The sequence below is a fragment of the Pteronotus mesoamericanus genome, unplaced genomic scaffold (assembly GCF_021234165.1).
Source record: "Pteronotus mesoamericanus isolate MK-2021 breed Mesoamerican mustached bat unplaced genomic scaffold, CSHL_Meso_final contig_121, whole genome shotgun sequence".
Lineage (NCBI taxonomy): Eukaryota > Metazoa > Chordata > Mammalia > Chiroptera > Mormoopidae > Pteronotus > Pteronotus mesoamericanus.
This window is the reverse complement of record NW_026555046.1, coordinates 2,675,299-2,691,917: the sequence shown is the minus strand read 5'-3', so window position 1 is coordinate 2,691,917 and position 16,619 is coordinate 2,675,299. Positions and strand designations below refer to the sequence as shown.

Below are 16,619 nucleotides of genomic sequence, written 5' to 3'. Positions count from 1 at the left end.
CCAGGTGCTCACATTCCACACCACAGAGAATGACAAAAATGGGAGTAATTTGAATTCATGTCTTTAGCTTTAGAATCTCTGTGCTCTCCTTATCTGTTTTAAATCTAAATGCAGGAAGATATTGCCTGATACAGCTCAGAGGCCCTCAAAAAATTCCACACCTTTACAAACGTACACTCCAAATACACGCCCATAGCTCAGAGTCTTCATGTGTCTCGAGTTGACTGTATAACTAGGGGTTTTCTAGATTCACTTCCATGTAGAGTTCAAAGTTTATTAAAGAATATGCAGGTACAAATGGTACGTATCAAACTCAACAGCAAATGGTGAAATTACAACAAGATCTGTACTTAAGTTAATCTCAGCGTCAATTACCTGGTTATCATGTACCCACAGGTCACAAAGGCTCAGTAGTCTCCAGTGTCACCCAGCTGGGCCTCACACGCCCACTCCTCACAATGGTGAAGCCCTCCAGCCCTCCCCTATAACTCCACAAACAGCCACAGGCTGTCCAGAGCTCCCCATACAAGAAGAAAAACTGTCTTCCCAGAAGCCACAGAGAATCTCCTTGCCTTTCCTGGGCTCTGAGTGGGTTCGGTGCCGCCCTTGAGCCAATCACTCTGGGGGACAAGCCAAGAGAATGAGGCATTGGCTGGAGACTGGGGACGGGGCCAATGACAGCTGAGGAAGGGGAGCTAGCTGGGGAAAGAAATGCAGGCCCCTGGCTCCATTTCACCCCACCTGGTGGGTTCTGCGGGGAAACTGAAGCAACAAAAGCTTAGAGACAGGTCTTCTGAGGGGGACTGAGCTGGCCCTTGGGGCACCAGGTGATGAAAACTCCAGCTATGACTCTCTGGCCCAGGAAGAAAGGTGGGACAGCTGAGCAGGACGCTGGGTGGCAGAATCACCTGAAGACACTTTAAAATGCACCAATGCTGGGAGGTGGAGGGGTCAGCATGTTAGAATCGGTCCATGCAATCACAACGGCAGGGAAGCTGAGGCTCAGCCGTGCACACAGCCCCACAGCTCCTGCCCCCGACCATTCAGCCGCCTTGGTTTCCCCAATCTGCCATAGCCCCTCACTCTAATGAAGATGTTCCCGAGTAAGAGAGGCGGGAAGGCCAGCCCCACATAGGAAAAGTTGTTTTCAGACACTTCGTATCAACCCCTTTCTGGTCCCACCCTCACCCAAAAAAAGATGAGAGATCTCAAACAAGGGAGAAGCTGAATTTATTCCAATGGCTGAGGTCTTGCCACCTGAAGACTCTCAGAGTCTTCTCCTTCAGGGTCCAGAGGAAGGAGGATCTTTGTTGTAAGCGTTACCCCTCAGCTCAGGGCACCCCACTACGTACCAGCCCAGGACCAGCCTACACAATGTCCCCCCACCCTGGGGCTTTCCTCCTCCCCCAACCAGAAAGAACAGGTGACCAGGTAGGGAATGCTAGACCAATGTGGGCCTGAGGCCTCAGCCATCCCTTCACAGCACAGCTGGTCAGGAGAGGAACTGGCCAGGCCCAGCCAGACTGGAGGTCCTGGGATGGAACTGAAGACACAGAGGGAAAGCTGGGGCACAGGGGTTTGCAGGCCCTGGGCAGGCTGGTGCTCAGGCAGAGGCGGCCTCGGCCCCCTTCCCACACTCGAGGGGGTCCTCAACCTTGCTTGCCAAGCTGTAGTAGTAGGTCCGCATGCGCTGCTCCACGGCCAGGAAATCTGGACGATCTTCCCACCTGTCGGTGGTGGGGCACATCTAAGCTACTGACCACACAGCCAGAACCCAAGTTCAGCCGAAGGTGGACATGTGCAGGGCTCAGAACATCATGGGATTGCCGGGGTGATGGAGTATTGGGTAATGGAAAGGTCTTTCTGGTATGAGAGATCAGAATTTAGTGTTGCTTAATAGAAGGAGGGCTGCAGGCAGACAGGATGTTGGGTGTTAACTAGTAAAGACTTAGAGAATTGAAATCACTGAGTGTTGGGCTGACAACGATTGGCCACAGGGAGCTGGGCTATTGGATGCTGAAACACTGAGTATGTAATGTACCCAGGGTCAGGGTATATGAGTGCTAGGTGAGGGCTTATGTGGGTATAAATATGCTACCCGTGATGGAACAGAAGGACAGGGTACTGAGGCTGGGCTGGCTAGTGGAGAGCTGAGGTAGTAATGGTACTGTGTGTGGAATATCCATGTATCGTGTTGGGGTGTTAGGTGCTAGCCTCTTTGGGTTTGGGGGTATTGTCTATTATTGGATGTCTATTTATTGGATTGCTTGGGTGTCTGGGAATCAATGTCATGGGTGTTACCAGTGGAGGAATGGTGCTGGGTGGGCTAGGAAAGGTATCAAATCCTGTAATGTACATGTGTTGCATGATCAGTGTAGGGTAATAGCTTCTTTGGGTCTTTGCCTGTTGTCTAATAGGTAGTTAAGATATCGACGGTGTTAGGGGTTGGGGTGTTTGTGTGTTAAGCTTCAGCCAGACGGAGGTGGGGTTTGAGTATATTGAGTATTGTGTACTTCAGTGTTGGCCTGTCTGGGTGATTAGGTATTGAATGTTGGCTAGTGGGGAACTGAGGAATTAGATGCCAGAGTGTTATCCAATGCCTGAGAATTGGTATCATATTTAGGGTAACAGAGTGCTAATTTGTTTGAGTATTGCATGATCAATGTGTTGAATGTTGGCTGGTGGGGGACCGAGATTTTAGATGCTCGCACAGTGGGACTCCACAGGTAGGGTGTTGAGGTATTGGTCCACTGGAGCATTGCAGGGTGAGTGTGTTAGAGAGTTCAGCATAGATGCAGAACCAAAGATGCTGAGTGTTGGCAAGGCAGTGAACTGGTGAGCCTCTGGGTGGGATGATGCCAGGTAGGGTTTTGTTGGACTGAGTATTGGGCACCAAGAACTTCTGCCCCAGCCCCAGGCGTCAGTTCAGCTGTGTCCCCTCCCACCCATTGGCACTCACTTGTAGATCCAGCAGTCATTCATAAGTGCATACATTTCAGGCGGACACTCTGGCGGGCACTCCATCCGCTTGCCTTGCTCGATGAAGGCCATGACTTCGGGGCCCTTCATCTTCTGCTCAAGCCAGAGCCAAGTGCACACGTGAGTAACCAGGGCCCCCACCCTCCCTACCTTCACACCCAACCGACCACCCACCTCTACCCACACCTGCCTTGTAGGGCTTCTGGCCATAGGAGAAGGCCTCCCACATAGTGACTCCGTAGCTCCAGACATCACTGCGGCTGGAGAACTTTCGAAAGTTGATGCATTCAGGTGCGTACCATTTGAGTGGCCACTTCCCTGCCGAGCGGGCCTGGGGAAGGGGAGATAGTGCTGGGTCAGGGCTTGGGAACCCATCTCCATCCACCCCACCCACCTGGGCACCAAAGGGGCAGGGTCTCACTGTGTAGTAACTATCATCGGCGCCCAGTGCCTTGGAGAGGCCAAAGTCACTGATCTTGGCATAGTGCCGGTTGACCAGCAGGACGTTGCGGGCTGCCAGGTCACGGTGCACAAAGTTCTTCTCTTCCAGGTACTTCATCCCCACGGACACCTGGTGCAGCAGCTCCGCCACGTTGCTAACAGGGATCTCCTCCCTAGGGTGCAGGGGAAGGCAGGATCAGCAAGGAGGGGACAGCCCAAGTTCCCAAGGGGCCCAAGCCCATGTCTCTGACCCAGTTGGACATGTGTTCATGCTTATTAAGCATCTGTTGTCTGCCAGACATGGGGCTGGGAACATAGCGGTGAGCACACAAAGCCTCTGCCCTCAGGCAGCGCCCTGGCTTTACGTTCCACCCACATACTGTGATTCCCAAACTTATCATTTGCCTGCATCCCCTATGTTTCCTCAGGGGGCATCTCATGGGCATCTGAAAGGTTGTAAGGCTGAAGCTAAGCTCCAGATTGTGTGTACTCACACACAAACACATGGCAGCTCCTCCCTCTCCCTTCCCCCCCAGCAGCTCCACCCTCTCATCTGTTCAGGCCAGAAGCCTTGTCCCCAGCCCTTCTTTCTCACAACCCACCATCCAATCCGTCAGCACACCCTGACAGCTCTGCCGTCAGGATTCCTCCAGAGCCCTCCTGCTTCTCCCACCTTGGCTTCTGCCACCCTGGTCCAGCCCCCATCATCGCTCGCTAGACCAGAACAGTCACCTCCGCCTTCACCTCCCAGGGTCTGGCCTCCCCAGAAGGAGTCAGTCTTCCTCATCTGCTCACAGCCTCGCAGGGTTTCCACCTCACTCAGGGTCAAAATCCAAGTCCTCCCTGTGCCCACAGGGCGCTGCAAAATCTGCCCTGTCACCTTCCCACCCACATCAGGTGTCCCGGCACTGTTCCTCCACCACGCCAGGCGCAGGTGCAACTCAGGGCCTTTGTACCTGTACCCTCTGCCTAAAATGCTCCTTCCCCAGAGCTGTGCTTTGCTGCCTCCCTAAGTTTGCACAAACCTCCCCTTCTCACTTCTCATCTCCCACCCTGACAGTCCCAACCCCCTTTTCCGTACTTATATCCTGACATACTCCATACTTTATTGTATTATAATTATTTGAAGTCTCTCTTCTACAACCAGAATACAGTCAGAGATGTTTGTCTGTTTTGTTCACTGAAGAATTCCAAGCACTGCAAAGGCCCCTGGGAGTCCCACAGAGAAATTGCCCGAACACCTGGGCAATGACTGAATACAGGAGCTGGGGCCCCCGTGAAGGCGTGCACACCGGCTGCCAGGCACATGCCTCAGAGAGTGAAAAAGACTGTGAGAGGAAGAGTCTGAGGTGTGAGGAAACCAATGAAACAGCAATTGCTTTAGGTCAGAGGTTGGCAAATTCTTCTGTAAAGGGCCAGATAGATAGTAATATTTTAGCCTTTGTGGCTTCATGTGGTCTCTGCCACGTATCCTTGTGTTTTCTTTTTCTTTTATAACACTTTAAAAATGCAAAACCACACAGGTCAAAAGTAAACCCTGGGCTGCATTTTGCCAACCCTGCTTTAGGTCAGAGACAATCAGCTTAACTTCACGTGGGTCATCAATTTGTCCAAGAGAGTCGGAGCAGCAGTCGTCACAATACTCAGACCTAACACTGAGAAAGCTCTCACAAGCCATGCCAACCACGGTTCCAAGCACTTTATAATACAAATAGCAGCTCATCTGATCCTCACAATGACCCCTTGAGGCAAATACTATGATCACCACTGTGGTATGAATGAGGAAACTGGGGCCCAGACAAATTAAGAGACCTGCCTGGGGTCCCCATATTTAGCAGCAGAGCTGGGACTCAAACAGGGAGGTCAGGTTCTGCCCTGTAGTTGAGTGTGCATGTCAGGGCATACAGGGGGTAGGCGTGAGTGTGTCTACGAACATGTAGAATGTGTGTGCACTCATGGGTGGAGCCCCCCAATCCCAACCGCCCAGCAGCCCAGGACTCACTTCTTCCCGATCAGGAACTTGTGCAGGGGCCCACCGCCTGCCATCTCCATGACGAGCATGAGGGCCTCAGCCTGGCAGACGCCGATGAGCCTCACGATGTAGGGGTTGTCCAGCTGGTGCATGATCTGTGCCTCGCGCATCATCTCATCCTTGTCCGCCTTCTCTGTGCTGTGTTTCAACACCTTGATGGCCACATCAATCTGCTTCCTGCCACAGTGGATACCCAGGTGGGAGGTACACATGTGAGCCAGCACAGTCCTGCTCAGCCCCTCCTGCCCCGAGCTGCCTCCTTCTCCCAGGACTTGTTTAATGGATACTGTGGTTTGCCACCCAGATCTCCCTTCAGGAACCAGGCACTCAGTCCCTCAGCTGCCCGGAGTGTCGGCTGGGGCAGAGCACAGCCAAGTCCCTCCCGTGGAACAACCCCTCACTGAAAAAGAGTAGTTGCATTCAAAGTTACACTCACCCCTGGGCAGCTTGTATTCAATGATGGGTGGATGCAGGGGTTCAGGGGGCTCCCACCCTCTACAACTCCCCTGGGAATAGCCAAAGCCTCTGGGATTAGCAGCTGCAACCCAGCCTGCCTCCCCTGCCCCAGGCTGTTTGTCTTACTCCCTCTCAAGTGCTGTTAGGAAATCCTCTAGCAATTTCTTGTCCCAGGTCTGTTTCCCAAGCAACTAATGTCACATCCTGGCTCCACCCTGGCTCTTCACCCAATGGTCCCTGCCACTGCACCAGCGATAGCCGTACTTGCGCATGCGGTAGACACCCTGGCGCACTGAGCCGAAGTTGCCACAACCAAGTTCAATGTCAGCCATGATGAGGTTCTCACGCTTCAGGAAGAGCTTCTTGTCCTTGAGCTCCTCGGGGTCACTGTAGGGGCTCTCATACACACTTGTGTCCATGGGCATTGGCCGTGGTTTCCCTGGGGATGCTAGGCATGCTGGGCACACACACAGAAATGCACTCCCAGGTCAAGAGAAAGGAGACGGGCAGAGGGATGGAAGGGCAGGAGCCTCAGTACCCACCAGGCACATGTCTCAGACAGGGCTGTATCACCTAGAGCATGTATGGGCACATGGGTGCATGTGTGTGCATGTGCACACACATACACTCCTGGTCCCATCTGTGGGTGCACTGGGAAGCCACGTCCAAGTGGACTCTAAAGGCATGTGCATTCCCTTGCATATGTAATAATGTGTGCCCATGTGTTCATGCATATGCACCCATGTACATTTCCACTGATGTTTCTCACGTGTGGTGAGGGCCCAAGCATGTCTGTACAAGTAACTGTGTGCCAGCTGGAATGTGCACATCTGTACCTATGTGTGCATTAACATGTACGCACCTACATCTGTGCCTGCCCATGTCTCCACAGGTACCACAAAGCCATGTTTACAAGGGCTCCAAAGGTGTGCACCCACAACCATGTAAGTTCTCTGAGCACACATGTGGACAGGCTTGCATCCACACATCAAACACATGAGCATCGGCAACAAGGTATTTTAGGAACACAGCCTCTGGAGCCTACCTGCCTGGGTTCCAATCCTGCTCTATTACTGTCTAGCTGCCTGACCTTAGACAGTTACTGTCCTCCTTTCTCACCTGTAAAACGAGAATAATTACTATGGCTAACTCCTATGGTGTGTCAGGAGGATCTAACAAGCTCATATGCTCAGTGAGCTTGGAGCATAACTGGCACATAGTAGGTGCTTAACAGATGTATGTCTGTGTGCTGGGCATCCCGGACACAGCCACGTGTTACCCCCTGCGTGTCTGCATACCATGTACATGCACACAGACAGGCATGATGAGTGTGCCTTTGTGCAGATGTCTGTAGGCACAGCGTATGCACGGGCCAACCAAACCAATTGCCACAGGCCGGGCCAGGCCCCTAAAGCTCCTTGAACATACCCAGAGCCAGCCAGGGACCCTGCCATCAGCCTATCATGAAACCCACCATACACCTCCACTTCTGCCAGCTCACCTGGTTCAGGGGTGTATCCATCTGAGTTGGAGGTGTCAATCCGTCTCTGAGTGTGAAAGTCATGAGGTCAGCAAGAGTCATTAGGGCCCAAGCTGAGGGTACCAGCACCTCTCATGAAACCCATATCCTCTGAGGGCTCCCAGGGAGAATGATGGGGGTACATCCTCCTGTTCCACGGCAGTCCCATTCTCCACCCCAGCCTCACCCTGGGAACAGGACCCACGGCCCACCCACCAGCTCTGTCCCTGAGGCCCCAACTCTGAGATGCCAGCTGACTCACACTGGTGAATGTGGATGGGTGGGCTGGGAGTGTGGGAGCAGCGGCCCCTGAGGAGACAGAAAGGATGGTGAGAGGGCGAAAGACAGCGTCTCCTGCTCCTCTCACCCGCACTGCCCTGCTCACCTGCACTGGCGCTGGTGTTGGGGCAGGCCTCCTTCAGGCAGTAGATGAGCCCATCGGCCTTCAGCTTTAGGTACTCTACCAGCTGCAGGGGGAGGGGACCGTCAGGGACCAGCTCCTCTCCTTCCCAGGAGCCTGAGCACCTCGTCCTGCATCTCCCTGACAACAGAGCGGGCAGAGGCTCACCTGCCAGAGCGTGTCAAATTTGGTCCCCTCTGGTATGCAGTATTTGCCAGCCTTGTCCTGGCTAATGAGGTAGTGGTACGCGGTTTTCCCATAGATCAGAGACAGTGCATATGTGCCTTGCTCTTTCCGGGGCCTCAGACTGGAGAGGACAAAGAGGGAAGGTCACCCATACAACCACCTGGGCCCCTGTTGTGGTACACCCCCCGCCTCCGCCGGCTGGGCCCCAGTTCCCACACATACACATCCTATGGGATCTATACCCCAGAGCTTCCTGGAGAAGCAGCCAGGACTGAGAGAGCCAAGGTGGGTCAGGCCCCACTCAACTTCCAGACCTACTGGTAATCTCCAGGCCAGGGGGGCACAGGGGTCAGGGAGCAGAGAAAAGATGCAGTCATCCAAGGACAGACATGTGACCATTCACAAGAAAATACTGGGCCTCCAATAGCAGACACTCAACCTTGCATGACCTGATACTCAGCCATCCACAGATGGATACCTGGTCCTCCGTGGTGGAATACTTGGCTGGATACTTGGTCTTCCACAAGGGGACACTCATCCTTCCAAAAGGGGACATCCACAAGTGGACACTCAATTACAGGGGACACTCAGCTATCCACTGGGGACACTCACCCTTCCAAAAGGGGACAGTAGGCCATTCACAGGGGATACTCATCCATCCACAAGGGGATACTCGGTCAATTACAGGGGACTCTGAGCCATCCACAGGGGACACAGCTATCCACAGTGACACTCAGCCATCCACAGGGGACACCCAGCCATCTGCAGGGAACACTGGGCCACCCATGGTAGACTTAGGACCATTCTCTTGGGGAGAAAAAGTCATTCCTACATGAAACAACAAAGGCAGTACAACTCTGTGGCTAGACCATGGGACACCTTTGTACAAATCAGAATGAGTCGCTGTCATTACAATAGACCTGCCAGTTATTGTAACAGACTGACCCTTGACAGAAAGAGACCTTTGATTGTCCTCTGCTATAAATTTGCCAAAATAAATATATCTTTCATGACTATGAATGGGAATGGAGCTCCTCAAAGATGGTGGCTTTGTGCAGTAAGAACTTATCTATCCACACACACATGTGCACATACACAGACCAACCTGACCACACTGTGGGGGTACGTGTGGGAAGGGTTCAGCTTCAGTAAGATTCCCAAAGGGGACCATGATCCAGAAGAGGTTAAGAACTACTTAACAATATAAACTTGAAGGCCCTTCCCAGTGGTCAGGTTTGTCTACACATTGAATCAACCAGTACCACAAATGCTGGAATTCTGCAGAAAGGCAGCAAGTTTTGGCAGCAAATGACCATCCATTTTTTTTAAAGGTTTTATTTATTTTTTAGAGAGAGGGGGAAGGGAGAAAGAAAGAGAGGAAGAGAAACATCAATGTGCAAGAAACATTGATAGGCTGCCTCTCACCCACCCCCAATTGGGGACCTAGCCCACAACCCAGGCACGTGCCCTGATTGGGAATTGAACCAGCGACCCTTCAATTCACAGGCCAGCACTGAGTCCACTGAGCCACACCAGCCAGGCTCATTGGTTAATTCTTTTAAGATTTTATTTATTTTATTTTTAGAGGGAGGGGAAGGGAGAGGGAGAGAAACATCGATGTGAGAGAGAAACATCAATCAGTTGCCTCTAGAAAGTGCCCTGACCAGGGACCAAACCCACAACCCAGGCATGTGCCCTGACTGGAATTGAACCAGTGACCTTTCACTTTGCAGGATAATGTCTGACCAACTGAGCCACATCGGTGAGGGATATTGGTTGATTCTTGTATGTGCCCTGACTGGGGATCGAACCCAAACCTCAGCATATTGAGACAATGCTCTAACCACATGAGCTACCTGGCCAGGGCCTTCATCCATTCTTCAACAACTCTGAACTGTGGTCAGTGATATGCATGGCCCCAGTCTTAATTGCAGACCTGAGTGGTATGGGTCTTTCTAGCATACCCTGCACGCTGATCTCAGAACTAGACCAGTTCCGGGCATGTCCCAGGCCTCGTGACCTACCAGAGATGTTCCTCTCACCCCTGCCCTATGTAAGGTTCTGTGTCTACTTACAGCTTTGACTTCTGGTCCCGAACTATCTACACACTGAGAAAGCAGCTATTGACTACAGGAACCACAAGAAATCTATAACATTTTCTGTGCAAATCACACCTTGCCTAACTTTCCAGCAGTGTGGCTCATTGTAGCGGCTTCTGTCTCTGGATGTTTTTCCAGCTGTCCCTCATAATGTCACTGCTCCAATTGCTTCTGAACCTCAGCACCAGCCTTAGTCTCTATACTGTACCTAGATCCTACCTCCTTCAACCTCAGCCTCCATGGCCAATACTTGCCTTTGAGCCTTCAAGCCAGCTTGATATCCAGCGCACCAGCTCCTTGAAGCCATTGGTTCTTGTTCTCCTGAGATTCCTCTTACCTCAGTAGACAGTTTTACTCTAAGCCTGTCATAAACTCTGCTGTGTTAATGCAAAAACTTTCCAAACTGTTCCTTTGGGCAATGGAATTCTTTGTCAAACATCTTCCGTGGAAGCTTAAAATATGAAACAGGTCAAAGCTGAGCCAGCATGGGAGCTTAGTAGCCCACCTGCTCCACCTTCCATTCAATTCTTCCACCTCTTCCCTCCCCTAGAGTCATCTGATACTTTCAGGGGGGCTTAGGCAATTTGGAGGGGGGCATTTTTTTAAAAAGAAGATTTTATTTTATTTTACTTTATTTTTAGAGAGAGGGGAAGGGAGGGACAAAGAGAGGGAGAGAAACATCTATGTGTGGTTCCCTCACACACGCCCCCTGTTGGGAACCTGGCCAGCAACCCAGGCCTGTGCCCTAACTGGGAATCGAACTGGCAACCCTTTGGTTCACAGGATGGCACCCAATCCGCTGAGTCACACCCACCAGGGCTGGTGAGGGGTACTTTTAACACTGTTGGAATCGTGGAATCATTGTCTGTATGTGGGACATAGAAGGGGAAGAGAGAGGAGGAGAGAGGAAGAAAGAAAAACCAAGACTGAAGGGAGGCAAAAACTGAGGTGATAAAAAGCTGAGTTAGGAACTTGAGATGAAACCAGAGGAGGAAACCTAGACTGTAAAAATTAAGAAAGAAGAAATTATATGTCATAAAGGAGAAAACAGAGACAAGGAGAAAGAATCAGCTACACCAACAGGAGAGTCACACCAACCTCCCTTTGTTGTGTCTAGCTTGGAGAGAGCCCCAGACACTCTGGCACCTAAGTGAACATGTGCATGAGCAGGTGAGATATGAATGTATGCGAGACGTGTGACCAAATGTTGGTAAAGTCTTAGCGAGCAGCACACCTGAGGTGGAAAGTATGCAGCATCTGGACGAAGACAAGTAACATCTGGACTAGTACCAGGCCTCACTATGTACTAGAAGATGGAGCCCTCTAGAAGCACCAGATGCAGAGTCTGCCGTCAAGTGTACAGCCCAAAAGGAAAGAAGGAGCCCCAAACACCCACATTCGAGAGACCCATCACCTCCATCATGATCTCCTTGTTCCAATCCGGTGATGGACTTTGCAAAACTGGCTGCCTTAATTCCTCTCCTGTGGGTAGTCCCTTTTCCCACAGTGACTCTGGTTTTGGCCACATGACTTGCTTTGGCTAATAGGACATCAGTAACATTATACAAGCAGAGGCTTAAAAAGTGCTTGTGTATTGTCCCTTTCCCTCTGCCACTATTTTTGGGAACTCTGCGACCGCCACCATTGAGTAAGCCCAGGCTGGCCTGCTGGACAATGAGAGCACTGCAGCCAGTGCATCCCCTTCACCCAGGGGACACAAAGCCCATGGCCGGACACCTGAGAATGGCCATCCCAACCTGTTCGGTCCCAGCCCGGCTGACCCAAAGAAGAACAGCTCAGCTGACTCACAGAATTGAAGCAAGAAAAATGCTGTTTGGAGCCAGTAACCCTTGGGGCAGTTTATTATGTATCAAAAGCTAACTGATACAAATACAAGGCTAAGTTTACCCTCTTAGAGAGAACAGTCCTATCTTAGGTTATTTAAAAGCCTTCCTTGTTTCTGAGCATTATTTCTAATGTGAATTCAAGAGTTCCCTCAGAATCTTTAGAACTTTACTCCAATTTTATCCTAAGTCTTTAGGCAGGGTTAAAAAAAAATATATTTCATTAGCTGACAACAGAGTCTTGTGTTGGAACCTGTATCCTGTGGGAGACCGGCAGGCAATCTGGCACACATGCAAAGACCGCACATGGACAGGGAAATTGAGAGGGTCCGTGGGTTGGCCCCAGGAAAGGGAGCAGCCCTAGGAGAGGTGGGAGAGCCAGGAATCAGCCGTGCAGGAACTCAGGCCATAAGAATGGAGGCCCTTGAAAATTCACAGACACCTCGAGGGGGAAAAGGGTTTCCTGAGGTCATAGGAAAGAGGCAAGCACCAAGTTTCTCTAGATCTTAAGGCCAGAGTGACCTCAGCTGACATCTGGATAACATCTGTTCTACAAGGGACCTGTGTCTGGACCAGAAAGCAATAGTGCCAGCAGGGCTTTCAGACACGCAGTAGGGTTATATAAATAGCTTTAGAGATTCTTCCATAATAACAAACTCACAAATAGCCACGTGGCTCAGCTGTAACTCAGACATGGGCAGAGACATACATTCACCCATATGTAATAAAAACTAACATTTAGGGTACTTCTACAATATGCCAGATACTGTACTTTTACTTTACATGTGTTAATTCATGCAATTCTTACAACAGACCCTCGGGGAGGTACTGCCCTCATCCACAGGGGCAGGCGCCTCTTCCTTCCCTTCCCTCCTCCTGCTTCAGCCCTCACGTAGCTCCAAGCACAGTGGGCTTCTCGCTGTTCTTGAATATGCCAAGAACTTGCCTGCTCTTGGTACTTGCCATTCCCATTTGCCAAGGACACCTTCTCCCAGAGAGCTGCACAGCTCACTTCTCACCTCCTTAGGTTCTTCACTCAAAAGACACCAGATAGGAAAGGCCACTTTGGGCCACCTAATTTCAACCCCTTCCTCACCTGCACAGACAGCACTTACCACCACCTGACACACTTTGTGTTTTATTGATTCATCTTTTTTGTCTACCTGCTCCAGAAGGACAGGGAGGGATTTGTGTCTGTTCTGTCCACTGCCATGCCCTCGTGCCTGAAACAGTGTCTGGCACAGAGCAGCTATTCAGTAAATATTTGTGGAATGAAGGCGGGGGAAATCAACCTATTTGCCACATGTCCCAGCTGGTAAGTAGTGGACTTAAGACTCCATCCCAGGCAGTGAGCTGTGGGTCCTCAACACTGCTGCTCCTTTCCCACAGGAAGGCACTTTGCACACTCAGAAACGCACTACCCCACTTTCACATGAAGCACAGGCACACCCCTGGTGGCCCACCCGCACACTGAGACCTGCCCCAAAGCCCCAGGCCACAATCCCCACATACAGGAACTTGCCGTCGGTCTGAGAGCCTGAATAGAGTTTGCGCTCGGCCTCTTCGCGTGTCAGGTTGCTGTGGTACCAGGGCATCCGCTCGTGAGCTGTGGTGGCGATGAGCTTCTCCACTTGGGGAGCCTGGCTGATGATGGCCAGCTCCAAGGCCTCACCCTAGGGAAGCAAGGGTCAAGGACACTTATAAGTGACATCAAGTGTGCAGCCACAGGAACCCTATTCCAACTCCTCGACCCTCCCCACGGCCTCCACCCATGAGACCCCTCCCTAATCCACCCAGGCGCACCTGGGGTAAATCCTTCGGGCTGTTGAGGACAGCCACCACTGCGCATCCAGCGCTCTCTCCCCGATCCATCCAGGCCCCGCCTGGCCAGGGCCGAGCCCCGAACCTGCCTTCCAGCCAGGCCCAAGCTCATCTCTAGCTTGAAGTTCTGACCCTGATAGTCAAGCGCCTTGCTGTAATGCAGGGGACTGAAGGCCACTGCCAAGCGCCCTACTAACCACCCTACCTCAGGGCGCAGCCCCCACCATCCTCTCAAACCCCATCCCTAGCCTAGACTAAGCCTCGCCCCATCCCCGGCCAACTGCAACCGCCACCTCTCTCTCTGGGAGTTTGGGCCCCTGTGTCGGAGGCCTATTCCCAAGTCCCGCCACCGGCCAGCGCCCCCTCCGTCTCACGGAAACAGTACATGTCAAAGGAATCCAAGAACAACGTCCTCTATTGTTGCTGTTAGCCTTCCCTCCCGCTTCCAAATCAGACGCAGCGCAGCAAAGCGCAGGCTGGCGAAGAAGACCATTGCTTCCTCGGCACCAAGGACCCAAAGTGCAAGGCCCGCCCCCTCCCGAGTACCCGCGCTCTCACCTCCAGCTTCCACGTCTGGCGCACGTAGTCTCGCACCATGGCGTCGCGCAGGCAGTCGAAGACCCCGGGCTGCGGCTCGAGCCCCGACGGCCGGTTGCACGGCTTGCGCAGGTTGCAGGGCAGGCCATCTGGGTCGCGCGAGTAGAACTCGCAGAGCTCAGCAGGCCCGCAGTGCGCCTTCCCGCCAGCGATGGCGTAGGTGCCGTTGAGCTGGCGCTCGATGGGGAAGTGGTGGAAGCGCAAGTCGTGCACCAGGGAGAGCACGTAGCCTCCCAGCGAGCGCAGGCACTGGCGCAGAAGGAAGAGGCCGTCGGCCATCCCAGCCAGCTTCAGGTGATCCTCGGCCTCGGCGCGCGAGATGCTGCCGTAGAAGAAGGGCAGGTGCGCCGCGGGGTCCGGCATCGCTGCCGCTGCCCAGTGCAGATTTTGCGCCCTTGCACCTCGCCAGACCCTGCAAGTTCAAGGAGGATTGGGGGTACGTCAGGGCCTTGGCATCGCTTCCTGAGCTCCGTCCATGGGCCCGGAGATAGTGGGAGAGAGGCCACGTTAAGGGGCATCCGCACCCATCGTGTGGAGTCTGCTTTGTGCCAGAATCAACTTGGAGAGGAGACCCAGCGTGATGAGCTCACAGAGCACGTAGTCCGAAACCTTCCTCTGACTTTTTAGAGACCTTGTGCCGAGTACCCAGACACCCCCGCTGGCCAGCACACATCAGCACCTGGAACCATTCATTCACTCCCATTGAATTATTATTGTTTCACGCCGGTGCTGGACACGGTCCCTGCCCTCATGAAGATAACAGTCTGAGGGGAAGGGGATGCAATAAACAAGGAAAGGTACAAAATAGTAATTACAGATGAGATCAGTGTTAAAAAGGAAACAAAGAACGATACTGAGAAGGAAAGAAGATGCCGTTGCTGGGATGGCCATCTTCTCTGAGAAGGTAGCACTTGAGCTGAGAGCAGAAGGATGAGGGGGAGCTAACTTTTCACCAAGCACGGAGGAGAGCAGAACAGCAGGCAGCGGGGGAACAGTAAGCGCAAAGGTCCTGAAGCTGGAGCAAGCTTTGCTTATCAAAGGAACCTTACTCTGTTAGCCTTTCCTGTGCTTTTCTACTCACTCCCCCCAGCATTAGAAATTCCCCTCTGCTCTGTCCTCTCTGCCTTCATGGGCAAGTTTCTAGAAAGCATAAACTAATCTGAATACCCATCAATAGGTACTCATTACATTAAATATATTAGGGTTTAACGCCTCTATGAACTTTAATAGAGCCATTAAACAAAATGAGGAGTGTGACTGAGAAGTATGATCATATATGGGGAGATATTAATATTTAGGTAAATAGACATCTGGTGAGGCAAATAACCTAAAATTATCTTCCTTCAACTTTGGAGTGATGGTGCTAGACACTGGATTACACCAGTGTCTGAATTCCTTAAAACTCAGCATGTACACTTAAGATTTGTTCATTTTATTGTATTTGGACTCCTCGGTAAAAAAAAAAAAAAAAAAAAAAAAAGAGAAATATTAAACCCTAGTTAATGATCTGTGTGCAGAAATTTTTGGGTGGGTACTGATGACTGTAATTTACTTTGAAAGGCACACAAAAAATAATATTGACTGATGGATGAATAGATAGGTAGAAAAGTACAGTCAAGTCTTGTTATTCACAGTAGCTCTGTAGAGTCGGTGCAAACACAAAAGTAGCAAATACTGAACCATGGCTCCTAGAGGAGATAAGGTTAGGTTCCTTTCAGCTTCTAGTCACATTTTCATTAACTGATGAGTACATAACCTTGTATGTGTACTTCTGTTCAAAGATACCTTATACTGTTGATTCATTCATATTGAACTCTCAGCCAACAGCACTGTTATCTATAAGCTTATCTAACACGTACTTTTCCCATAAGGCACCTCACAGCCTTCTTGCCCTTAGGAACACTAGGCAGCACTTCAGCACTGCATTTGGAAGACAGTTAAACAGTGAAATCACCAACAAACAGCACAAAAATGTGGCACCAAGTAGACTGTAAAAAGGACACTTGCTTCCAGTATCAAGTTAAAACAAGAAGGCTAAGTGTCACCTTGTTCCACCTCAGCAGGAATGTGCACGTCAGGTGATTCAAATTTCTTCCTATTCTGCCTGTGTTCTTAAATAACCGTGAAAGGGACTCAAGTACTAGTTTTAGGGTTATAAACAAAATTTGGTGGTAGGCTAATTCACAAATATGGAATCCAGTAATAATGGGTATCAGCTGTGTGTGATAAAGGAAATATAGCAACA

The 16,619-nt window shown here is 51.3% G+C and overlaps 1 protein-coding gene across 2 annotated transcripts; it reads right to left on the bottom strand.

Moving 5' to 3' along the window:
• Positions 1 to 1,603: 1,603 nt before the first annotated feature.
• On the bottom strand, positions 1,604 to 14,743 carry LOC129080183 (tyrosine-protein kinase ZAP-70). 2 transcript variants are annotated; one of them, XM_054585493.1, is made up of 12 exons: positions 14,336 to 14,743; positions 13,469 to 13,629; positions 7,996 to 8,134; positions 7,795 to 7,894; positions 7,694 to 7,736; positions 7,410 to 7,465; positions 6,173 to 6,365; positions 5,423 to 5,629; positions 3,401 to 3,593; positions 3,170 to 3,310; positions 2,960 to 3,072; positions 1,604 to 1,727 (listed from the first exon to the last, which is right to left on the bottom strand). In XM_054585493.1, the coding sequence occupies exons 1-12, from the start codon at positions 14,735 to 14,737 to the stop codon at positions 1,604 to 1,606; spliced, it is 1,872 nt and encodes a 623-aa protein (XP_054441468.1). In that variant the 5' UTR covers positions 14,738 to 14,743. The 2 variants fall into 2 exon arrangements, with proteins under 2 accessions (XP_054441468.1, XP_054441462.1); XM_054585487.1 differs by having other exon boundaries at positions 7,410 to 7,463; positions 7,692 to 7,736; positions 7,813 to 7,894.
• Positions 14,744 to 16,619: the final 1,876 nt, after the last annotated feature.